General features: G+C 43.6%; 2 protein-coding genes and 1 long non-coding RNA gene across 7 annotated transcripts in view; 2 read left to right on the top strand and 1 right to left on the bottom strand.

The window, feature by feature from the left end:
- The window catches only part of FAM221A (family with sequence similarity 221 member A), a 25736-nt gene extending 6704 nt beyond the window's left edge, over positions 1-19032 (top strand). Inside the window, exons 2-6 of one of the 2 annotated variants that reach the window (XM_061585600.1) lie at positions 545-735; positions 1289-1495; positions 6720-6833; positions 8097-8185; positions 18624-19032. In XM_061585600.1, the coding sequence (XP_061441584.1) occupies positions 545-735; positions 1289-1495; positions 6720-6833; positions 8097-8185; positions 18624-18686 (664 nt within the window). In that variant the 3' untranslated portion in view covers positions 18687-19032. The remainder of the gene's footprint in view (positions 1-544; positions 736-1288; positions 1496-6719; positions 6834-8096; positions 8186-18623) is intronic. The other variant, XM_061585598.1, reaches the window with a different exon arrangement.
- On the bottom strand, positions 18696-21873 carry LOC133364787 (uncharacterized). Its single transcript, XR_009758030.1, has 4 exons — positions 21615-21873; positions 21076-21265; positions 19612-19695; positions 18696-19525 (listed from the first exon to the last, which is right to left on the bottom strand). It is a non-coding gene; the product is annotated as an uncharacterized LOC133364787 (long non-coding RNA).
- The window catches only part of STK31 (serine/threonine kinase 31), a 73744-nt gene continuing 73555 nt past the window's right edge, over positions 21768-21956 (top strand). For 2 of the 4 annotated variants that reach the window (XM_061585597.1, XM_061585596.1), the window contains exon 1: positions 21768-21956. The gene's annotated coding sequence lies outside the window, so the exon portion shown is untranslated. The other 2 variants (XM_061585595.1, XM_061585592.1) reach the window with 2 other exon arrangements.

Genomic DNA, 21956 nt, shown 5'->3' with positions numbered 1-21956 from the left:
AGGTTTGTTGTTGGTTTATAAACCTTAGTTAATGTTGACCGTGGCTTAGCGTTGCACCTTCACTTCTCCCCTGACACATGCAGATAATGCATGCTAATGCTCAGATTTTTTTGAATCATGGCTTTAAAGATGCCCCAAAGCAGCAAGAATCTCAATAAGACTGGCATACAGTAAAAGCCTCCCTACTAGAAAGCCTCTCTATCTGCCAGAGGATTAAAGAGGGGGGCTGAGTTGGTATGGTGGCAACCTCTGGTGTAATGGTTAGAGTGTTGAACTATGACCTGGGTAACCAGGGTTTGAATCTCCATTCAGCCGTGAAGCTCACTGAGTGACCTTGGGCCATCACTGTCTCTCATCCTAACTTACCCCAACCTACCTGTTGTGAGAAAGAAATGGCCATGTACACCACATTGAGTTCCTTGGAGGAAAGGTGGTATGTAAATGAAATAATTAATTATTTAACAATGGTTGGCTACTAGAGTCAGCCAAAAAAAGTAAATGGTAACTGAACAGCATGTCTACATTTCTTTTTTACTTTTTCCAGGTATAAACAACACGAAACAGACTTTGAAGAGATTCCAAAAGAACGTCCTATTTCTCTACCTTGTAGGGTGAGCCGATGCCCGTGCAAAACTTATAGCTTTGTTCCTCTTAACGGTACTCAGCCCATCCGTTGTAGATGTAAGCACTTTGCTGATCAACACAGTGCAGTACCTGGGTTTCCATGTAACACATGTAAGTGAGATTTGGATAAACAAACATGCTGTATTTTAAGTATTGCAGCTTTCCATTACATAGATATGCCTCCTTAGGCATTGTGTGATAATATAACTGCATATTTGTAGATGTGGGCATGATGGAGTTCTAACTAAAATTAATGATATTCAACATTTATACTCAACATTCAGTATAAACATTTCAAATTTGGTTAATTTGCATAATTACGTGACTTCCTGATTTATACTGCTTCCAGATCTGGGAGTCTAAATATTGGATTTTTAAAGCTTGTGTCAGAGACACTTGTTTCTACCATCTGACAGCTTTCTGTAGAAGTAGAGCTCATCTGCAAATTGTTTAAATACCATTTTTACTGGTAGAATGAATAGTATTTATGATCCCACAATATTGTGCATCTTATATATCTTTATACCATGTCTATCCTAACCTCAAAGAAAGCAGTTATGCATCATATTAAGCAGCTGTTTCCAGCTGCAGCAATTGTTTGTGCAGTCAAGGCTGTCGGCAGGGAATGTTCTGTCTGATTCTCTCTTAAAACGTTTTGAATTAGGTTCCAAATGTTCAGGGTTTCACAGTTGCTTTACATGTGGATGTGGCCAGCCAACATATGCCCATGAAACAGTAGTGGAAACAAAAGAGGAACGCTTAGCCCAAGGAAAACCAGTGGGACATGATGTCCCTTATGCTGCTATGGGAGGACTAACTGGCTTTAGTTCACTAGCAGAAGGCTACATGAGACTCGATGACAGTGGAATAGGTAAGAATTGGGGGACTTGAAATGAAAGGATGAGTTGACGGCTGACTTTTTTGTTTTACTGATAAGATACAAAGTGTATTCGACAATTCAATCAGATTACAACTTCTACGTAATTTTAAACGATAAACATAGGTTCAGAAATGCCACTGTGATAGCTTTATGATGTCCCTCCAAATAAATACTGTGCTTCACCTAGTAATATTAGATTGGGGAGGTTAGTTCAGCACCATGGGATTTGATCTGTGGTACCCCTCATATTTCTAGGTGTGGTTGTCTTAACCCTAAACCATGCGTGGAAGCTGGGGACAAATTTAAAGTTAAACAAACTGAAATTGATGCTAGCAAAGACATAGAGCAGGGTGGGGAACCTTTTCTGGCCGGTGGGCCAGATCTTAATCTCCTTACTCCTGGTGGATCAAATTTCACAGGTAGGCGCCCCTGCCCACCTATTGATCACCTGATGTCGCTATGACATCAGGTGATGCTGCGCTTTGAAGCCCTGATTGTTGGTACAGCAAAGTGCAGCATGGGGCTGTTTAAAAGCACTTTTCCAAACAATCCGATGGTGCTATCTGAACCTCTGATTTTAGAGGTTCAAAGAGCAGTGCCAAAAGAAAGAAGCAGTTTCCATTGCATGGAAACTACTTCCCCTCCTTAAGCAAGGTGTGCTCCCACCTGCACATCACTTTAAGCTCCTGATAATTCTTACGAAGCCCCACCCTTACCCTCCCTACACCTGATGTATGTATGACGTGGGTGGGCATGGCATTCCTAAAATTGCCTGGTTGGCCAAATGAGGAGGCCTGATGGGTCAAGTTTAGTCCATGGGCCAGAGGTTCCTCACCTCCAACAAAGGATGCTGGAGGCAATTCCAGTGTTTCTGGGGGACTTGCTATACCCTTTTGGTAGAGCACTGTTGATTTCATCACAGCAGATTCAGAGCCCTGGATTTCTTCTAGATCAGGGGTAGTGAACCTTTTTGAGAGCGTGTGCCCAAATTGGCGATAATATTCTAAAAAATTATCTCGCATGCCCATGGTAATTTTGAGCAGCAGATTGTCATTTATTATTATTATTATATTTGTATTTTACAAAAAAAATTATGGAGAAAGAACAAAATGCTTGAAAGCATTCTTAAAGAAGTCTGTTTAGGCAACCAATAACGCTTATGAATTGTTTAAAATGGAACAGCTTTAGGAATTACATGTTATTAATAACTAGTAATTCACAAGAAGTAAAATTAATGAATTAGTAACAATAATAATGGACCTTTTTAAGGAAAAAGGAGGAGTCCTGTTGCTTATTCATTGTGTATTCATTGTTTTACAATTAACAAAAGTATAACAGAGAGAGATTGAAATAAATGAAAGCATTTTAGAAAGCCTGTTCAAAAAATTATTATCAATGTTTTTAAAAAGACAATTGAAAAATAACATCATTTATAAATAGTATTGTTACTGTACCTTATAAGCAACATAAGAAATGTGAACATGAAATTCATATTATATAAAACAATAAAAAATCAAGGAAAGGAAAATAAGCATATTGTACTCTCAGTGAGACTTTTGCTGCTGCACCAACAATGGCAGATATATTATATCAGGCTTGTATTTGGTTGTTTTGAGGGCTATGCATGCAGCACTAGTTTCATCAGTAAGTCTACTCCTATAATTAGACTTGACAAAGTTCATCACTGAAAACAATGGCTCACATGAATATGTTGATGAAAATACTGTCAATACTGCCATTGCGAGATTTGTCAGAAGTTTCAGGAATGGAATTCCAGAGTTTCAGAGTGGGATTCACGAGGCTGAGACAAGGGTGCAATCAATTCTTGTTTTATTAAAGTAATCGATACATCAAAGGCAGCACGCCTCATAGGAAACCCTATGCTAACTCACTACAATTTCCTAACTACACTCTAGACATGCTCTGCAATGTGTGGAAGGAGTTGATTCAGTGCCCAATTCTGAATGCGGCAGACTTAAATAGGGAAGGTCTTCAAGCGTAACCTCTCACTCACGCGCACACATGCCCTCTGTCCCATCCGCTTCTCCAGACGTTGTGTGTGTGGTGAAGGGGGGCGAACATCCAAAACCTCATTGGACAGAACAGGTTCCTTATCGGCAGGTTGGGGAGCAGCAGGCGGGAAAGCGTTGGGCGTCTCTAGGACCCTGCTTGTTGAAGGAGGAGTTACTGCTTTTTCAGGAGCATCCCTTAACGGTCCCGGGGGTGTGCTTGGAGGCTGAGGGCTGTCTCCTCGGAGGGCAGGGCTATCCGTGGGAACTGACGGGGCGGCAAGCTCACTCTCCTCAAGGTCGGGACTAGCCTCAACAACAACTGGAACGTCCATGCTTTCTAACTGCTGTGGCACCTGAAACTCATGCCTTCCCCCTCCCCGCTCCTCATGAGAGGGCCTGGGCTCAACACCTCTTCTCATTTCACAGATAAGTCCCAAACTGGTTTCTGGCTGTCTTTCTCCTCTGGCCCTACCGCTTGGAGAGTCCCTTCCTCGTAGGCTGGACCAGCCAGGCAACCTCCCCGGAGCTCAGTGCAAAAACGGTCTGCCAGCCTCTTGCTCTCTTCCAACTCTACATTGGGGGCGGGAAGGAAAGCGAGAGAACCCCAAAGCTGCGCTGGCGGCTCAGGCCCCTCCTGCCACCTGGCAGCACCAAGGCTCTTTCCCTCCTTCCTTCCCTCCCACCTCTCCTTCTCTCTGGCGCCTGCTGTTGTCCTCCTTCAGTCATTCCTCCCCTTATCCCCCCCTCCTGCGCTCTAAGGAGGGCATGTGAAAGCACACCGTGTTGCCTGAGAGCCCTGGCAGAGACGCACAAGGCCTCTGTAGGAGGAAGAGATCCCACAAGGTTCTCAGACCATGGTCTTTCTTGGGGGAGGCGGAGAGCCAGGCGTGCCAGCAAACTTTTTTGTGTGCCACCTTGGACACGCATGCCATAGGTTCACCACCCCTGTCCTAGATCCTAATTTGTCCTGGAAAAACAGACAATAGCACTAACACTTTGCAGATGATACAACATTGGGAGGGATAGCTAATACCCAGGAGGAGAGAAACAAAATTCAAAGTGATCTTGTTAGGCTGGAGCATTGGGCTGAAAACAACAGAATGAAATTAAACAGGGATAAATGCAAAGTTCTACACCTAGGAAAAAGAAACCAAATGCACACTTTTAACATGGGGGATATTTGGCTCAGCAATACTACATGCAAGAAGGAATTGTTGATCACAAGCAGAATATGAGCCAACAGTACAATGTGGCTGCAAAAAGGCAAATGCTATTTTAGCCTGCATTAACAGAAGTATAGTTTCCAAATCATGTTAACGTACTAGTTCCCCTCTATTCGGCACTGATTAGGCACCGTTTTGAGTACGCTGTCCAGTTCTGGACACTGCACTTTAAGAAGGATGCAAACAAACTAGAACAGGTTCAGAAGACAACAAGGTTGATAGGTGACTGGAAAGCCCTATGAGGAGAGACTGAAAGAACTGGGCATGTTTAATCTTGAGAAGACAAGACTGAAGGGAGAGACAATAGCACTCTCCAAATACTTAAAAGGTTGTCGCACAGAGGAGGGCCAGAATCTCTTCTTGATCATCTCAGAGTGCAGGATACGGAATAATGGGCTCAAGTTACGGGAAGCCAGATTTCAGCTGAACATCAGGAAAAACTTCCTGTTAGAGCAGTACGACAATGGAACCAATTACTTAGGGAGTGGATGGGCTCTCCAACACTAGAGGCATTCAAGAGGCAGCTGGACAGCCACCTGTCAGGTATGCTTTAAGTTGGATTCCTGCACTGAGCAGTGGGTTGGACTCAGTGACCTTATAGGCCCCTTCCATCTCTACTATTCTATGGTGAACCGTACATTTTTATCATTTGTACCTGTTACACAGGCTCCAATTCCTTTTAGAGCAGAGGGATCTTGTCACTTTAATCCACATTTTGTAACCTTGAAGATTGGCTATAGTACATGCTTTACATAGGGCTGCCCCTGAAGAAAACTACAGCAGCTGCAGAATGCTGTCTACCTCCTCCTGATAAATATGATGAGGTGTGGACACACATCCCAATTTTGTAGCAACAGCAATAGCTGCTAGTGCTCTCCCAGACCTAATTTAACATACTGATGCTTGCCTTTTAAACCCTGAACAACCTGTGACCAAAATACCATAGAGATAATAGTCAAGGTCTTTTGACCAGGCCCTGCTGTTTGTTTCATTTCATTTATTCAAGTTATAATACCCTTCATCAAATGACCCTAGGGTGGATTACACATAAAACAATTAAATACAGAATACCAACAACATCAAAATAGAAAACATCAGCTAAAAATTAACAGATCATTGATAAAGAGAAAGCAATAAAATCAGAGCCTCTGACATGTTCCACTCAGTCCTATTAAAGCCTTGGCTGCACCAGATGCATTCCAGAGAAGGGTGCTACTAATGTTCACCCTCTTTTCATTTGATAAGACCATTAACAGGAGCAGATTCTTTACTTAAATTTGCCTACGGTTCTGAGATGGCATTCATATGGAGGTTAGGAGGATCTCCTCCCTTAAAGTTAAAAAAATACTTTCAAACCAATGCTTTAAACAAAATTAAAAAGAAAGAGGCCCTGGCCACAAGCTTAAGATCTAAAATTGCCTTCCCGATCTATTTTGGGTGAGTTTTGAAAGCTGAATCTGACTTTTTTTGGGGTGTGTGTGTGATGAATTAGTTGTAGTATGTTTACTGTCTATTATTTTAAGTATAGTTTTATTGTAGGTTTATGTAAACCACCTTGAGCTTTAAATGTGTGTGTGTATGTGTGTGTGTTTAAATAAATCTGGTATGTTTATTAACATATTCCTATCACCCTGACATCATAGAAAAATCTTTTTTTTCTTGAGCCATTCTGTTCTGGAGAGAGAAGTAATAAATTAGCTGATAGCACATAGCACACAGACGTTGTACTTCTGTCTAGATTTATAGACATTTGTTTTAATAACATGTTTAATTCTAAAAAGTTCTGTGTTTTTATGAGATCAATAACTGGTCTTCAATTCAGGATGCTATTTCTTTTTCAGACAGAATTCAGTAACTTTATTGCACCTCATGTTATTGTATAAGTAACATTTTAAAATAGTTTTTTAATCATTGGCTGTAGTTCTTCCAGTCTGTAGTACATTTGGTTTTCCCCACCCTTACTGCTGGTTTCATTTGAAGGAGCTCCTTCAACTCAATTCCTAGAATCTCCTGTAACCAACACGGACCATCCTTTCTTAAGAGCATTCCAAGGACCTTCCAGTTCCATGCAAGCACACTCCCAGTTAACAGATGGTAACTAAAAAAATTTTTTTAAAGAAGTCACTGTGTTGTCTGATTTAATTATCCAGTGTATCCATTTTTTTAGCTAAATAGAAGGCTGCCTTTCCAGCAGTGGTAGATATGGAACTGCGATTGCTGCAGAGGTGAGACTGCTAGGACCATCAAGGGGCAAGCTTTTCCACCTGCCTTGCCCCCTCATCCCTGCTCTGACATCTTTCTGGGGACTACCCTTTACCAGGAAGATGAGTGTATTTGGTTTTTTTTAAAAAAAAAAAAAGTTAAGATTTTGTTACCTTAATTTTTTGTAAATGGTATTCTTTTCTTGCTTGCATTTATTTGTGTGTATTCTTTGCAAGCTGACTTGGGGGCTTTTTGGCCAAAAGATGACCTAGAAATAAGCCATAACATAACCATTGGGGATGATGTAATAGTTGCAGCCCTTTGAGGATTTTAGCACACATTTGTAAGTGTTCATTTCTGTAACAGTTCTGCTATTAGGAGGCTGGGGTACCCAGTTAAGAGGTGCTGTGTATTAGTCATTACAGTATGTGCAAATTCCTCAATCATTCTGGGCAGAGAGTAATGAAGAGGAGGGAGGGTACTCCAGGGGCTGGGGTGGGAATATCCTGAGGACAGAGAATGTATAACGCAGTTCCTGATCGTCTGTCAATTGGGGGAAGCTTCCTTCCCATTCCCTGTGCAGCTGGAGACTAGAGGTTGGTGGGGGAGGACAGAAAGAGGCTAGAGCATTTGTGAGGAAATATCCTGTGCCCTTTGTTAAAGATGAGATACATATTCTTTATCTCAGCGATGCTGACTCTATATAGGCTTTTGAGTTGGACTGCTATGTTTTCCTTTGAAGTAGTAACGATTAAACAACCAGGGTAAATCAAAAGCAGAGTGAACCTTATTTATAAATTATTCTCAATCCTATTAAGCACATTAATTCAAGATGGTAATTGTATTTTCCATTTTCTCCTTACCCAACAAACATGCTGGCTAGGGAGATTACAGGAGAGACTAGTGGTCCTAAACATGTTTATTTGGTAGTAAGTTCCATTGATTTCAGTGAGGCTTATTTTCCAATAAGTATGCTTAGGAAATTTTAATGAAATTAAAATTTAATTCCTTCAAACCTAAAAAGCTTTGCAACAATAGGAGGTATCCACCAAAGCCATACTCAAAACAGTAGACCCATTGATCTTCTCAAGTATGAGTAACATTTGATATTGTCCAATAAAACTGAAAAAATAATTAAAAATACATTTTTTTAAGGAGGTGCAAGTACAACAATGCAGGTTTCCGTTTTAAGGAGACCTGAAGAAGATGACATGGCTTACTTTGAAAGACGGTATCAGGAACGGGTAAGCCATCACATATCATTTAAAACAAAATCATTTGTTTGCAGTTGAAGATAATTTGCTGAATGACATATTTCAAATATTTTTCATTTCTTGATAACTTTGTTAAAATAAGTTGGAAGATTATATTGACATCTTAGAATCAAATGTAGGTATGCAGAGAAGGAAACGTTAGGTTTCTCATGCAGTACTGAATAGCAGAAATTTAAGCAGATAAATACCATTACCTAGTGTGTGAATTTCAAAGACAGCTATTATAAACAACACTTAGTAAAATGTACCCTAATGTAAGTAATGTATGTTGGAGTTGTTAAAACCCAGGGGAAAATGTATACTTTTCCCTATGAGTCCGGCCATCACAGCGGGTTTTAGCTCCACCTATCGTGCGAAGGCAAGAATGTCTTTGAAGTCCAGACTAGGGGCGTCAGGCCCCTCCCACTCTCCAGTTCATTCTTGCCTTTCGTACGAACAAGATTGAGATCTATATAGCTAGCGATTAGCTAAGTTCTTTTGGTGTTTGTTTGTGTGTTTGACAGGGCGCGGAGGTATTGTCTCTTGTGTGTCTCCAAGTATCCTCCTTCCCTCCGTATTGTGTTTAACTGCATTTAACTGTATCCGAAATTTGGGGAATTCTCTTGGGGAGCCTTTTTTCCCTTGCCCGGGCAGTTTGTTTCCCCTTTTGGATTACTTCCCTCCCCTAGGAGAGACTGCGGCTGCGAATCCTCCTCGTTCCTTCGCTTTTCCCTTTCTCTTGGGCTCTGCGCTTCCCCTGGGAACTTGCGACTGCAATTCCCTTCTAGCGGCTTGTCTTGCTGGGCTGCCTTTTCTCCGCGCTCCGTGACGCTCTCGGAAGACCATGGCTGCGGTTCTTCTGATCTCAGCGGGAGCTTGCGGCTGCAGCTCCCGCCATTACCCCGTCACCCGTTTTAGCCTGCCCTGGTCCGTTCTCGCCCCACTGAAACCTGTGGCTGCGGCTATTTCATTAGTGCCTTTACCTGAGCTCTCCCTTTTACCTCAGCTCACCCTCGCTACGTGGCTTTAATTTCCCACCGCGAAGGGCTTTGCAGACGGCGACGGCGGCTCCCTCTGCGGCGGCTGCCGCATTTCCCCTACTGCCTGTTCCCTCCTGGGGGTTTTTTAGAGCCGCTAGTGCGGTTTTCGGCCCCGCAGTTCCTCCTGCGAGACTGTGCTGGGCACCCCTTCCCCCAGTTCGCTTCCAGATGGCCGCCATTGCTCCTTCTCTCTCCGCATTTTTTCCCGCTCTTTTTTCTGGGCGCCATTTTTTGAATTCAAATTTCCCGCCTTTTTTGTTACCCTTATTAACCATCGGATACCTCCCCTGCAGGCTATCTATCCGTATGTGTGTTGTATACGTGCTGCAGACAGACTTACACAGGGCTGACTTACACACAATTTTACTGTGGCTGTAATCCTAGTGGCTGGATTATATTATCAAGGCTGGAGCTCCAATCCTAGTGGGCTGGATTGTATTATCAAGGCTGGAGCTTTAATCCTAGTGGCTGGATTGTATTATCAAGGCTGGAGCTTTACTCTTAGTGGCTGACTTGTACTAAATCTGATTTATATTGGTATATCCTGCCCCCTCTGGGGCCGTGAACCAAGCCTGAAACCCAGCCTACAGCACTAATCTGAGTGCGCCAACTCTAAAACAGCCTATATTATATTAACGCTGATACCTCAGTGCATTCTGCCCCCTCTGTGGCAGTGCACTTCGCCATCTGCCAGTGTATTCTACCCCCTCCGTGGTCGTATGCTGTGCCAGTTCGGGTCTTTACATCCTGCCCCCTCCGTGGCAGTGTACTGCACCCAAGTTAATATAAGATGGCAGAACAGCCAGGCATGTCGCCATCAACCCATATGGTGCCAGATCAGCCAGGCATGCCACAATCAGCCAAGCCACAACATCCTAACACGACTAAGACCAGACATGCCAAAGCACTGGCTAAGACAAAACATCTTTCCAGCCATAGTAAACCAAAGCGCCCACGTTATGTCTCTGTGCCAACCACCACCACAGCACAGGCACACATAAGCGATATTCTCCATTCCCCTGCTGCTGCCTCTGACGAGGAAGAGTTTGTTGGCTTTCCCGCTCAGTGTTCGCCTAACGAACCTCCCTCCGTTTTACCGCCCCAAACATCTGTTCCAATAGTTCCTCAGGCACATACATCTGCCACATCCGGTCTGCAGCTGTCTCCTGATTTCCTCTCCCAACTTCAAGCCATGCTGGCATTTTTCACCCAAATGCAGTCACTACCACAAGTTCCTGCCATACCTCCACTCAACATGGACCAACGTGCGTTCCATGAAGCTCATTCTTCCTGTTCACCAGATCCCTTCGATGTAGCCAGAGGCAGATGTACGGACGAAGCCTCGTATGCGGAGGAATCAACTTTCACTGACCATGTTGAAGGAGACGACTAGAGCGACTATTCAGATCATGAGGAGGATACATCGTATCGCTTGTTTAATACCTCAGACTATCAGCCGCTAGCACGCAGGGTAGTTAATACCCTTGGTCTCCAGACTGCGCCTTCAACTTCGTCCGCCCCAGCTATCAAAGGGGCCAAGGTCCTCAAATCCCCTGCACCTACTGAACACTACATCCCGGTGCCGGACCCAATTGCCAAATTAGCCTCTGAAGAATGGGCCCATCCACTCAAAGCTCGACGCTTCAAGAACCTGCCTGACAGACTTTACGCCCTAGCCCCAGACTTTGCCACCAAGTTAGATGTCCCTGGCATAGATGAACCAATCGCTCGCCTCGTTTCACGATCGCTTTTGCCCAGGGAAGGGGAATCCCACCTAAAAGACACTACTGAGCGACAAATAGACTTCGCCCTCCGCAAGAACCACGAGGCCACTGCCCTAGCCATGCGTGCCTCCGCTTCAGCCTCCATCTTCTCCAGAGCATCTATGATGTGGCTGGATGACCTTCTAGAGGACGCTAACCCTGATCCTGTCACCCTCAGAAGAGCACTATTGAAATTGCGTAAGACAGCAGCTTTTGTGGCCGATGCCACTTTGGATGCCACTCAATTAGGGGCACGAGCCATGATGGCTCAAATAGTCGCTCGTCGCACCCTCTGGCTTCGCCACTGGCAAGCTGATTCAGCGGCCAGATTGAATCTGTCCAGGGCTCCTTACTCCGGATCTCTACTCTTCGGCGAGGAAGCTCTAAAGACAGTGCTGGTTGATCCAAAAGACGCCCACAAACCGGTTCTGGCCACAGTCAAGAACAGCGACCACAGGCCCTTCAGGCGATTTCCTTCCTTCCGTTCTAACCAGCCCTTTCGAGGAACGCGGCCAGGAGGACGAGGCCGCGACTTCAGATCCTATGATCCCAACGCATTCAGGGGCTCCTGGAACCGACGCTTCCAGGGCAGAGGTCAGTACCAAGGGCGCAGGGGCAACTCATCGTCCTCATATAAGGGAGGCCCTCGCCTACGCAAGTAGTCTTAACGCCCTCCCCATAGGTGGCAGATTACTTAATTTTGGAGATCGATGGCTGCGCCTTACTACGGTCTCCTGGATCAGGGACCTTTTCAGTTATGGCTATACCATAGAGTTCTGGGCAACCCCATCAGACAGATTCCACCCGTCTCCTTGCCCAAGGGCACCAGCCAGGCACAACATCATGCAGACAGCTATACACCACCTCTTGGACATAGCGGCGATAGAGCCAGTTCCCACAAATGAGAGGTCGGAAGGGGTGTACTCCCTCCTATTTGCTGTGCCAAAACGAGATTTATCATGGAGGGCGGTATTGGACCTCAAGTTTGTCAACCGTTTTGTAACATATCGCAGGTTCAAAATGGAATCACTCCATTCCATTACGGAGAGTCTGCATGAAGGAGACTTCCTGGCTTCTATCGACCTTAAGGAAGCGTATCTCCATGTGCCCATTTGCATAGCCCACAGAAAGTTTCTTCGGTTTGCTTTTGGCCACCAGCACTTTCAATATAGAGCGATGCCATTCGGCCTCTCCTCTGCTCCAAGAGTGTTTACCAAGGTGCTACTCATCCTAGTGGCTTACCTCCGGACCCAAGGGGTTCATATCTACCCATATTTGGATGATCTGCTAATACGGGCCAAGTCTGAGGAGCTGGCTCATCATCACTTAATGATCACCCTCAATGTTTTGCAGGCCTACGGCTGGCTTGTCAACTTCGACAAAAGCCATCTCCAACCAACCCAACGCCTACTACATCTAGGGGCAGTGTTGGACACCCTGCAAGCAATGGTCTTCTTGGCTCCAGATCGCATCACTGCCATCACAAGCATCGCAAGGTCCCTGATGCAACAAACATCCGCAGACGTCATGCTTCTCGCCAGAGCGCTCGGGATGTTTATCTCTACAATCCACATTGTGCCATGGGCTCGAGCCCACACTCGGCCCCTTCAATGGATTCTGTTACCTTTTCAAAAAGACATTGCCAGCTCCAACCATCGCAAAGTTCGTTTGAGTCCCGCACTGCGCCTCTCCTTCCGCTGGTGGACCAAGGTTCAACACCTCTCCAAGGGCACGTCGTTCAGAGAACCCCGCAGAACCGTTGTAACCACAGATGCCAGCCTCATAGGTTGGGGAGCCCACTGCAACTCCCAGTACGTTCAGGGGGTTTGGTCCAACGCAGAGCAATCTCAAAGCATCAACTGGCTGGAACTAAAGGCTGTCCACTTAGCTCTATGTCATTTTCAGTCTCTGTTCCCTTTGCATCATGTGCTCATTCGAACAGACAACACGTGTGTAAAATCACATTTGAACAGACAGGGGGGCACCAGGTCTCGTCCTCTGCAGGACTTAGCCTCCCTCATCTTTGTCTGGGCAGAACAACATCTACAATCCCTGAAAGCAGAACATCTCAGAGGGATTTGGAATGTGACAGCAGACTGGCTCAGCAGACAACAGGTCTTTCCGGGAGAATGGAAACTTCATCCAGCCATTTTCCATAGTCTCCAGTGTCGGTTCGGCGCCCTCTCAGTCGACCTGTTTGCTTCCAGTCGCAATTGCCAGCTTCCCAGGTACTTTGCCCGATACCTGGACTCAACAGCAGAAGCAGTGGATGCTCTGACAACACCGTGGCCAGACGGTCTATTGTACGCCTTTCCTCCCATACCATTGCTAGCCAAAACCTTGAGGAAGGCGCGAACCGAAAGGGCACAGCTGGTTCTGATAGCACCATTTTGGCCACGCCGACCGTGGTTCTCAGATCTTCTGGCAATGTCAATGATGGATCCTTGGGCACTTCCAGTAAGGCCAGATCTTCTATCCCAGGGTCCAGTACTGCACCAGGACCCTACTTGGCTCAATCTAACAGCGTGGCGTTTGAACGGGGACATTTGAGGTCAGCTGGACTGTCTGACGCTGTGATTGATATTATTTTGGCCTCGAGAAGACCATCTACCACTCGTATTTATCAACATACCTGGGTGGCTTTCTCCAAGTGGTGTCAGTCCCACCACCATGATCCATCCCAGGCCACTGTGCATCAGGTGCTCCAATTTCTCCATAGCGGCTTTATGATGGGACTTCGACCCAACACTCTACGTCGACATGCGTCCACTCTGTCGTCCATTCTCTCAGTGTCCTCTCCTGGAGATCATATTTCCTCACATCCGTTCATCAAACGTTTTTTGAGGGGAGTCGCCCTACGCTCTCTGGCTGTTGTCCATCGGTTCCCCTCATGGAGTTTGCTGAAAGTTCTGCAGGCTTTGCAACGCCCTCCGTTTGAACCCATCAGGACTGTGCCCCTACGTATACTGTCCTTCAAGGTCTTGTTTCTGATCGCAATCACATCTGCCAGACACGTTTCGGAGTTGGGCGCATTGTCTTCTGCTCGACACCTCTGCGTCTTCCATAAGGACTCTGTTGTGCTGAAGACTGATCCTTCCTTCCGTCCCAAGGTCGATTCAGTTTTTCATTGCAACCAGGACATTGTTTTGCCTTCCTTTTGCCCGAATCCTACCCATCCTCTTGAAAAGGCTTGGCATTCGTTAGATGTCCGGAGGGCTCTGAAGACCTACCTGTCTAGGACCCAAGAGATTCGACGAACGGAGTCTTTGTTTGTATCCTTTCATCCAAGGTCTATGGGGCATAAAGTTTCCAATCCTACTTTATCCCGTTGGTTAAGGGCATGTATTACTTTAGCATATGAGTCTCTGAAGCTGTCAGTTCCAGCTAGTATAATGGCTCATTCTACCAGGTCAGCTGCCACTTCGGCTGCTTTTGCCACTAATGCTCCTGTTGCCGATATTTGTAGGGCTGCAGTCTGGTCTACCCCACACTCGTTTATAAGGCATTATAAAATTGATCGTTATGCATCTGCTGACGCATCTTTTGGCAGACGAGTGTTGCAACAGGTTCTTAATGAGGATTAACACGTGGGTGGTCCCTCCCTGTATGGGCTGCTGTGGTACATCCCGCTGTGATGGCCGGACTCATAGGGAAAATGGACCATTGGTCTCACCTGAAGGGTGATTTTCCTATGAGTACGGACATCACGACCCTCCCAGTTGGAGGATGACTATATATTTTCTAATGTATTATATGTTACTATTACGCTAGTATATTTAAATTTAAGAGTGAAGTCAAGACTTCTAGTTCTGTTATACCGCTATGTTGGAGTCATGTTACTATGCATGGTACTATTGTGTTATTTTCCTGCTGCCAGGCCGGTTGGCCTTGTTCTTGTATTTTTAGATATTTCTCCTTAGACTCGCTGCGAATGAACTGGAGAGTGGGAGGGGCCTGACGCCCCTAGTCTTGACTTCAAAGACATTCTTGCCTTCGCACGATAGGTGGAGCTAAAACCCGCTGTGATGTCCGTACTCATAGGAAAATCACCCTTCAGGTGAGACCAATGGTCCATTTATGGACGTATCCAAAAATGGTTAAGTAGATAGAAGTAAAAAATATTACTGGATGAGAAATTCCAAAAGATCATTTGAGCACATTGATCAGGTATCTCAGGACTGATGCCTCAAGATGATCAAGAAATTACAATTTATGTGTTACATGCTGGCCAGATAGCTATTTGTCAAGAATGGAAAACATCAGAGCCCCCTACAATAGAAAAAATTATTTAGGATTTGGAATTTAGCTTATATGGTTAAGCTAACAAATATTATCAGGGTTAGAGAAGGAAGGCAATTGAAGAACAAACTTTGTTGAAAACTGGAATTTATAATATATTGGAATAAGATATAAAATGAATCCATATACATTATTAGAGGAAATATAGGTATAAGAAAGGTAGCATCATGTATGTAAATGTATATAATCATGATGAAGTATATGTTTTAATAATAATAATGTATTTGAATATAAGAAACTAACAAATTAATGTATGTTGTGGTGGTGCTAAAATATTAATTTGGATTGGACCAATATCCTGTGGTGTTACTGCTTGTCTGTCTCTCTTATTTTATGGGGAATATACTAAGTTAAAATCTATTAATGTGGTTATTACTACCATTTTTCTGTTCATTATTTGTAAGACAAATATGGCTTGTAAGACAGAAATGATTTTTGAGCATCTAGTTTACATAAGTGGCACTTGGTGTTCTAGCTGTCATTTCTACAATGAAAATTTTCCTTCATCATATCTGAAATAGTCTAGCATAGTTCTATTTCTACGTGGTTTAATTCTATAATAGAAATCAGAAACTATACCACATCAGGGACAAGAAAAAAACTGATATAAACACCAAAAATAAATAGCTTATAATGAGATAAAACAGTGAATATTATACTTGTGAAAATAGATAAGGCCCCATGCTTTATATCTGAACATTCGGCAAGCCATCAATTTAAATGGTTTTTAGTAGATTTATCCTCTGGCTTTAAATTAGCTGATTATTTTTGCACTGACTGAATTGAAACTTAAACTGAATAAGAAAAGCTGCCACTGATTGTTGGAAGGCCTTTGGTAATATTCTCTTTTTCATTCAGTATTGCAGAAAGGGGGAAAGGGTTTAAAATAAACATGCTTGTGTTTCAGTCACAGCCCAATCAAGTTTACCCAACTGTTTAATCAACTAACACCACAATCCTAACCCTGTTTATTCAGAGTATGACCTATTGAATTCAGTAGGGCTTACTCCCCTGTAAGTGAGTTTAGGATTGCCACCTAAAACTGTGCATAGCAATCAAAATGCTGGGGAGCTGGCTGTGGCAGTGCCGCCACGGAAAGTCCTGCAGGATCCTCCTCACACTTGGGAGCTGCTGGCCCAGTGGAGCCCTGTGCACGAGCTGACCAGGAAGTGCCAGCTCAGACAAAATGGCCTCCCAGGGAGTAAATGCTCCCCATAGAGGCCCATTACAATTTTTTTACTGCACCAGCCTTTTGGCCGGCAGAGTTTTCCAGTGGATCGGGACCTGGGTGAGGGATCCAAACACAAGGAGAATCTTATGTAATCCCCCCCCGCATTTCCACCTCCCCGGAACGCCGTTTTTGGGGCTTCCGCCAGCTGGGTTGGCCATCCCTGGCAGCCCACCAGTGGTGGCATGGCTCAGCCATAGCTGACGGCTGTTGCCAGTGGAAGTCAGCGGTGTCAGGAGCCTGCCAGCACAGTTGGGGGTCCACAGCATCCAACTACCTCCAGCCAGTGGAAGGGTAAGTTGGATTGTGCCCTTAGTTGATTAAACTGCTTAACTCCTGAAAACAATTCCACCATGGATCTACTCAGAGCAGGGTTGCCAGGTTCAGGGCCTGAGACTGATCCTGTATCTTTAGAAGAGAAAGTCAGCCAAGTGCAGGTGTTCTTGCAACACTGTAATGGGAAAAAACACAAGGTGGAATTTTCCCTTCCCCCTGCACAACTTTTAAAGATACAGAAGACCTCTGGAGGCTGGGCCTCCTCTTGGAGGCTGGGCAACCTTCAGCCCACCATAAATGTGAGTTGGATTGCACCCTAAGGGCTTTAGAGCATAGATGGGAAAATCTATGGCTTTCTGTACTCCCATTAGCCAGTCAGCATGGTCATGGCTGATAGGAGCTGGAGGACCACGGGCTTTCCATCACTGCTTTAGAACTACCCACACTCTCTTCCTCCTCCACTCCAGTGAGTGGCTGGCAGAAGGAATGAGAAGATCATGCTATAGCCTGATGATTAGTGGCTTGTGATGGTACAGAGGTGAACTTTTTCATTTGTGGCACTGGTGTTATGGTATATACTCCCTTGCTGAAATACCCGGGGCCTCATCTATATTGGCATTCACCTGGCTTCTGAAGATGCACCTGTTTACATAGGAATTCCCTTGCTCTTGACTAGAGTTTGCTGTTTAAATTGCTGTGTTGTGTTAATATGATTGTTTTATTGTATATTTTAATCACAGACATTTTTATTTTAATAGGATTGTATATTTTTAAATATTTTGTATTTAAATAATGCTATGTAGCTGATTTTTATGTTTTGTAAAGTGCTTAGAAGCCATCTGGGCATTAAGTGGCATATACATTGTTTAATTTATTTATGAAAATATTTGTATACTGCAATTTCATAAAAATATAAGATAACAATTATAATAAAAATCACAGAAAAAGTTAAATAGATCACCACCTGACTATAAAAGAAGATTATTTCAATTGTCTATGTAAGCCTGGTGGCAAAGTTAAGTTTTCAGCAAATGTTTGAAATTCAGTACAGAAGGTGCCTGCTGAATCTCTATTGTAAAAGCATTCTACAGGAGTGGGTCAGTAAGACTTGGTTTTGTTTTGATGTCAAATGAGTCTCACCAACTTGGGACAACCAGCAACACTCCCCCGTGATCAGCCCCAGGGATTGGGTTTGTGGGAGTTGTAGTTCAAAAAAGTAACTTTTCCAAGCTCTGGATACACGTGGTGGTGATGAAATGCCTTGTGCTACCATTTTACTACAGTAAATGTGTTATTACTAGTTAATATACATTTGCCATTTATGAAGGAGTCGGACAGTAGAAAAATAGAGGAGTCGGAGTCGAAGGTCTGGCGTACCAACTCCACAGCCCTGGTCTTGAGGTTACCAATTCATAAACATGGTTGGAGTAAATAATAATAGTAAATAATAACTTTTGTCCTGGTCCTCCCTCCATTTCCCATTGTCTCCTCACAACTCCAATAATGTTTATTCTCCGTAGTGGCAAGTTACCTCAGCTATCAAAGGTAGTAGTCAATTGCAACTGAAACCGGAAAATATATAGAGCGCTTCAGAGTGGCTCCCAATGAAAATTGGCGATGAAAATTAGCATTTAGTTCAATGCCAGTGGAATAGAAAACTGGCCAGATTTGGATTGGCTGCAGGTTACTGTGAAGACTGGCAGGAGATGAGCATAGCTCAATCATTATTATTAATCATGGAAGCAGTTCCATTTTATGATTAGCTTGCTCTCAAAATCAAAATGTGATTTTTGAAGTTTATATATATCTTTTTTTCATTACAGTTGAAACAAGAGAAGGCTGCAAAACAGAAAGGAAAAGGTCCAATGCCATCAAAGAATTCATAACAACCAAAAAACAAATAAATGCCTTTTATTAATTGTTATGTACTAGTACTTAAATAAGTTTTCCTACATGAATACAGTATATTAGTTTTCTATTAATTCTGTTGTATCTAATGCAGTTAAAATAATATGTGGTAGTGTGCCTATTTCTTTTCAGGCAAAAATAATGTTATCCAAGTAGACTATGTCCAGGACAGTTGTTTCCTCATTCACATGTTAAGCACCAAAGAACAAGTTTGAAGACAGAGATCAAGCAATAAAATTATATCCCTGTTTTCAGCTATTTAGAGCTTCTTTTTGTCTGCATAAATTTATACCAATCAAAGAGTATTTTACTACATTTCATGGTTTTAAAACTTGGTTATTTCTTTCTAATAAAAATATTAAATTACCAATGATAAAAACTAAGCTCTAGATTTGAAATGATGACACGGGGCTAAAATACTCCACAGTCAATGTTAATTGATTAAAATCATAACAGTACACAAACAACATTCTATCTGTGTATGTTATTAAATCAAGCAAAACAGAGGATGAGAGAATATTTGGAAGCAGGCTTGTTTGATAGCCAAGTGCTAATACATCCAGGTTGTACACACAAAGGAAAAAAGTTTTACTATCCTTTTCAAGTAGCATTTTGTTAAGAACAGAGTTAAGATAAAACATACAACTAAAAATCCATATAAACATATAGTTTTAACTTTCCATCGAATAAAATGAATAGTATAAATAAATATAAAGAAAGCATTTCTTTATCCCACTTAAAAATAAGTGCTCCTAAAAACATGTAACAGCCAGATGTGTTTCAACATTTTTGTCTTCTTCAGTGGCAAATTTTTTGTCTAAAACAAAAATAAATACAAATAGTAGTTAGAAGCCTCACATAGGAAACACATTGTTTTAGAAACCAAAATATAGTATCACTCACCCTTATGCTTCTTTAGATTTTTTTTTCAAACTAGAATTCCAATATTAGGGTTGCCAGGTTCAGGGCCTGGGACTGATCCTGTATCTTTAGGAGAAGAGAAAGTCAGCCAAGTGCAGGTGTTCTTGCAACATTGTAATGGGAAAAACCACAAGGTGGAATTGTCCCTTCCCCCTGCCCAACTGTGAAAGATACAGAAGACTTCTTGGAGGCTGGGCCTGGCAACCAAGAGGTCTTCTGTATCTTTAAAAGTTAAAAGTTTTAAAAGTTTAAAAGTCTCAGGCCCTGAACCTAGGAATCCTATCCAACATAGATGTTGGGACAATTTGCAAAAATCAATGCACACCCATAGGGTGATATACATGCATGCGACTACTATTTCTATCTTTTACAATATGCATACAGTAGTAATGTAACCTCATCAGTTACACACTGAAACAGCCGTGAAGTTGATAGTCGATATGAGAACGCTCAGCTGTGAAATGCCTAATTAAGGTAACCCCTTCAGTCTGAAAAACATTTCTATTAGTTTGCTAATGTAGTATTATAAATAACCATCAGTGTATTTCTTAGTTGGACTTTATAAATCTCCTTTTTTACTCTATAACAGGGGTGGGAACAACTTTTTAATGTGGAGGGCCACATAACTTTCTGGACGCCTTCTCAAGTCCACATGCCAATGGTGGGTGGGACCAGAGGCGAAAGTGCATAGAACAAGTGTAGATTTTATCTTTGAACAGGTGCCTAGTTCTCACACATGCTCTCACACCCCTTTCTCTTCTCCATCCAGACTAGCAAGAGACATTTTCAGAGTTCAAGGACACATTCCAGCCTGGAAAAACACTCCAGGTAAAAACCAGGGTCAGGGAGGGGTGTGGTCTAGTGTGAGTTCAGAGGACCAGATAATAGAGATCTGGAAGACTACATTTTGCCCCCAGGCCTTTGTTTCCCCATCCCTGCTCTACAGATCAGATATGGGGAACCTTGGAACTCCAAATATTGTTGGTAACAATTCCCATAATTCCTGACTACTGGACATATTGGCTGGGGTTGCAGTCCCGACAACATCTGTTGGACCCATGGTTCTCCATCCCTGCTACAGAGACTTTTGAAGTGGGGGGAGGAGGGAATGACCTGAGCTGAAGGGAATATATACCACAGCCACAGGTTAGCTTTTGTTTATATCAGAAGTTCTTGTTCAAAGAGAAAGCTACAGCCCATGCCTGGACAGGCAGGAACCAGTATTAAGCAGAGGTGGTTTTGCTATTTGCTCTTTAAAAGCACAAAACTCACTCAAACTGTCGCGCTTGAGAACAGCAAGAGAACAGCAAGTGAACAGCTTCAATGAGTCCTCCCGTTACATAATATGCATAATAGGAACGGACTGCAAGCCCCTTTAAATTCTGCAAGCATGCAATTCTATCGCGTAAACGTTAACCTGGGTTCCCTAATATTCCTTGAACACACCTTTCTCTGTAGTACGACTCCATCTTCCCATGCCACGTGGGAATTTTTCGCCTTCTCGCGCGGACGGATGCTTTTCAATGCCGGCCGGGCTAGCCAGGGGATGGTCTATTTCAGGCATCACTGCTCCTCCCGCTCCCCGCTTTCTTCAACAGACCGCGTGGTTTAACTCCTCCCTCTTCTATTGTTGAGCCTAATTGCAGGTGCAAACGAGGGAGTTATTTGCACGGTGGGGTAACATCTCTCTATTGAAATTAAAATATTGATTCAAGGAGCTCAGTTTCTGCATAGGAGCCGGCTCTCAGGGGGTAACTCAAGCTGGAAGCCTAACCACGTTTCTAAGTTGAAGCGTTTAGGAATTCAGTATTACACCATCAGGATTATCCCATACATATTTTCTCGCAACTTAAAACTACACTGAATTCAGATCAGCCTCCCCAAACAAGTGTGCACACGATTGCAGCCAGATTATATGTATTTTTACCCCTAAACGTCAATCTCTGTGTTCAGTACTATTCCTCCCTTTCCTAACACAAACTTACCTGGAAGTAAACCCCACAGAAATCAGTGGGTCTCAATGTAGTTATGTATGAGAGTGCAAGGTGAACTGTGAAGTACATGTGTTTAAACGTCAACAACGCCAACAGAAGGTGCAGCGAACCAGATGAAAGCCTGCAGGGTGGAGAAAATTTGCGCATGTCTACTCTCTCGTCGCTTCTCACGTGGCTGCTCGAAGGGCGCAACTTGTACTTCGTGGTGGGCGTGTCTGGCGCCGTTCGGGGCCAAAGTGGATTTCCTGTGGTCTCCGCTTTCTCCTCCTCCTCCAGATTCTATTTGAATCTAAACGCAGTTGGATGGTGCGTTCTGGGACAGAAGAAGAACGC

Source organism: Rhineura floridana, chromosome 10 (assembly GCF_030035675.1).
Source record: "Rhineura floridana isolate rRhiFlo1 chromosome 10, rRhiFlo1.hap2, whole genome shotgun sequence".
Lineage (NCBI taxonomy): Eukaryota > Metazoa > Chordata > Lepidosauria > Squamata > Rhineuridae > Rhineura > Rhineura floridana.
This window is presented reverse-complemented; position numbering and strand designations above follow the sequence as displayed.